Raw genomic sequence first — 2,695 nt, forward strand, 5'->3', positions numbered from 1 at the left:
ACACAGCGTCACACACGGCGGCCTTGAGTGAGCGGCGGCCGGAGGCCTAGAGTGAGCAGAGGCCGGGGGCTAGAGTTAGAGGCGGCCGGCTAGAGTGAGCGGCAGCCGGTGGGCTTGCAGCAACCACATGTGATGACCCCGGGCTGAACTCCGCTTCGTCCACGGTGAAAGCCGATCCGGCGATCCACAGCGCGAAGTTGATGTATTTCCTCAGCGACCAGCACGGATCAGCTCCAGGCATGACGAAGTGGATATCGTCCTCTTTTGGAAGGACAAACAAAGTAGTTTCGCTTTTATTATGTGCATATATTTTAGGGATCCGCTTATAGACATGGCTTTCAAACACTCCCGTATCGCTTCTGTGTGAGCAGCGCTCAGTGAAGAGCGTGAAGCTATGATCATTGTAGCCAATCACAGTCATATCTGTTGAGCGTGTGAACACTATGGCCATCTTCTTCTGAAGATGCAGAGTTTAGCATTACGTCATAAAGTGGCACATTCCACAACCTGTTGTTTTGAGTTTTGAGTTCTGAAACTTACAGGATGTCAGGACCTCTTAAATATCAAAAGATCATGGGAATTTTGATTTTTCAGTTCATGACCCCTTTGGTGATCAAGAAACATTTCTTCTAATTATTGTCAATGTTAAAAATTGCATTTATTTGAAATAGAAATCTACTGTAACATTCTGAAAGTCTTTACTGCATTTGATCTAATTCTAAATACATCTTTCAAAGTTTTGTTGCCACAAACTTGATAAACCAATCTAGTGATTACTTCTTTCTCTGAAATTGAAACTGGAAACAGATAGTTCATCCAAAATCAAAAATTGGTCCTCATTTACTCACTCTCATATTGCTTGACTTGTGTGACTTTACTTTTTGTGTTGAACTTTTACAATTTTGAAAATTCTGGATTTTTTTTCATATAATCAAAGTGAGTAGGTCTGTCAGGACCTCTAACATACAAATCCAACAAAAACTCCAAAATACTGTCTAGTCAAATCTATTACATGAGGAAAAGTAGATGATGACAGAATTATAATTTTGGGCGAACTATCCATTTAACATGGACATTTTGTTACTCTTTTATGTGTCCTCTAAATGCCCTGGATGAGTTGTACAGACTGATGGAAAAACTGTCCCATTATAATAAGGTTTCGCCTTTGATTTATTTTCCTACAGGCACAGTAGCAGAGGGAGCTCCAATCATCCCGATCTCAGCCCAGCTCAAGTACAACATTGAGGTTGTCTGCGAGTACATTGTAAATAAGATCCCCGTGCCTGTCCGCGACTTCACCTCTGAGCCTCGCCTTATTGGTAAGAGACCTTCAATATTACTAAAGAGGACTCACTGTGCTCCGTGTCAAAGTTTAGATGAGTGACAATGTTCTTCTTTTTTCCCCACAGTAATCAGGTCATTTGATGTCAATAAGCCTGGCTGTGAAGTAGATGATCTGAAAGGTGGTGTAGCTGGAGGAAGTATCCTCAAAGGAGTCCTGAAGGTAACTTTTGACTTGTTTGATCCAATATATGCCAAGCATTTTTTAGGGATGGGTCACGATTTTCGAATATTCGATTAGTTGATTTAATTATAGAATATCAAATAGGTTGTGTGATTATTGTCTTAAAAAATCTCGGTGGTGATGCATTCATGTAAGCAGAGGGTGGCGCTGCCAATAACGCACTTAAAAGCTGTCAAAGACAACAGAAGAACACATTGTCTCATGCGCACACTTGCGTGGCATAAAAAAAACAGCAAGTTACAGTAACTTGGGACGATGTCAAGTAAGAGTTCTGTGCGGACCACAAACACCCCCAACTGGGTTAGAGGTGTGGCTGAATCTGTATTCAGAAAGGTGCGGAAAACAAATAACGCGTTCTACGGTGCCACTAAAGGGACATGGTTAGCTTGCTAACGGGTAGCCTGTTACATTACAGTACATAACATTTTACTTGCCACAAAAACAGAGTAAAGAGAGATGACTGATAGGATGATGGCGAATGATTTGCAGATCCTGAGCAAAAATGTGTGGTAAGTACTGCCGAGTGCTGCTCCGTACGTGTGATCGCGAATCTCGAATGTGAAAGTAAAAAACAAGGGCGCGTTCAAAAGCGATTTAAATGCCCCGCATATTAATAATGGCTCCCTGATGCCTGCAGTTTATATACAGTATAATTACCCAACGATATAATTGCGACAGGAGATATTGAAGTATATTTTTCCTCCCATCTCGTATCTATTCCCTTTAGGGGTTCCATTTTTTTAAATGGAAATGTCCTAGCCTTATGAGCAGTTAATTTATGCTAATCGACGGACTGTTATGTTAATAAGTTCCGTCATTCGGTTGTGTTTTAGGCTTGCCGCGATAGACGGTGCTGACGGTGATACCGTTGTTAAGCCGCAACACTGGTTACGTCACTTGACCACCGTGGCACCGACCCCCACCGTCGTTTAGATTTTTTTGATAGTAATAAAAATCATTTAGTTCAGTAAAAGACCAGACACTACAATTAAAAACTGAATGCGGCTGCTCAATGCAGTGTGCCAAACGACAGTCGCATCACAGATCCTATTTCATTTATCCAGTGAGGAGAGTGAGTTGAGCTGACTGACAAGAAGAGTGAGGTGAGAGAGACAAGACGATCGCGGATGATTTAGTTTCGAAACGAAATGCAAAAGCGCCTGTTTGGCA

General features: G+C 41.9%; 1 protein-coding gene across 1 annotated transcript in view; it reads left to right on the plus strand.

The window, feature by feature from the left end:
• The window catches only part of LOC107727229 (eukaryotic translation initiation factor 2 subunit 3), a 31,810-nt gene that overhangs the window by 17,523 nt on the left and 11,592 nt on the right, over window positions 1–2,695 (plus strand). Inside the window, exons 8-9 of the mRNA XM_016537025.1 lie at window positions 1,185–1,319; window positions 1,410–1,504. Coding sequence (XP_016392511.1) covers window positions 1,185–1,319; window positions 1,410–1,504 — 230 coding nt within the window. The remainder of the gene's footprint in view (window positions 1–1,184; window positions 1,320–1,409; window positions 1,505–2,695) is intronic.

This window comes from Sinocyclocheilus rhinocerous, unplaced genomic scaffold (genome assembly GCF_001515625.1).
Source record: "Sinocyclocheilus rhinocerous isolate Xijiao unplaced genomic scaffold, SAMN03320098_v1.1 scaffold65, whole genome shotgun sequence".
In the NCBI taxonomy this organism is placed as follows: Eukaryota; Metazoa; Chordata; class Actinopteri; order Cypriniformes; family Cyprinidae; genus Sinocyclocheilus; species Sinocyclocheilus rhinocerous.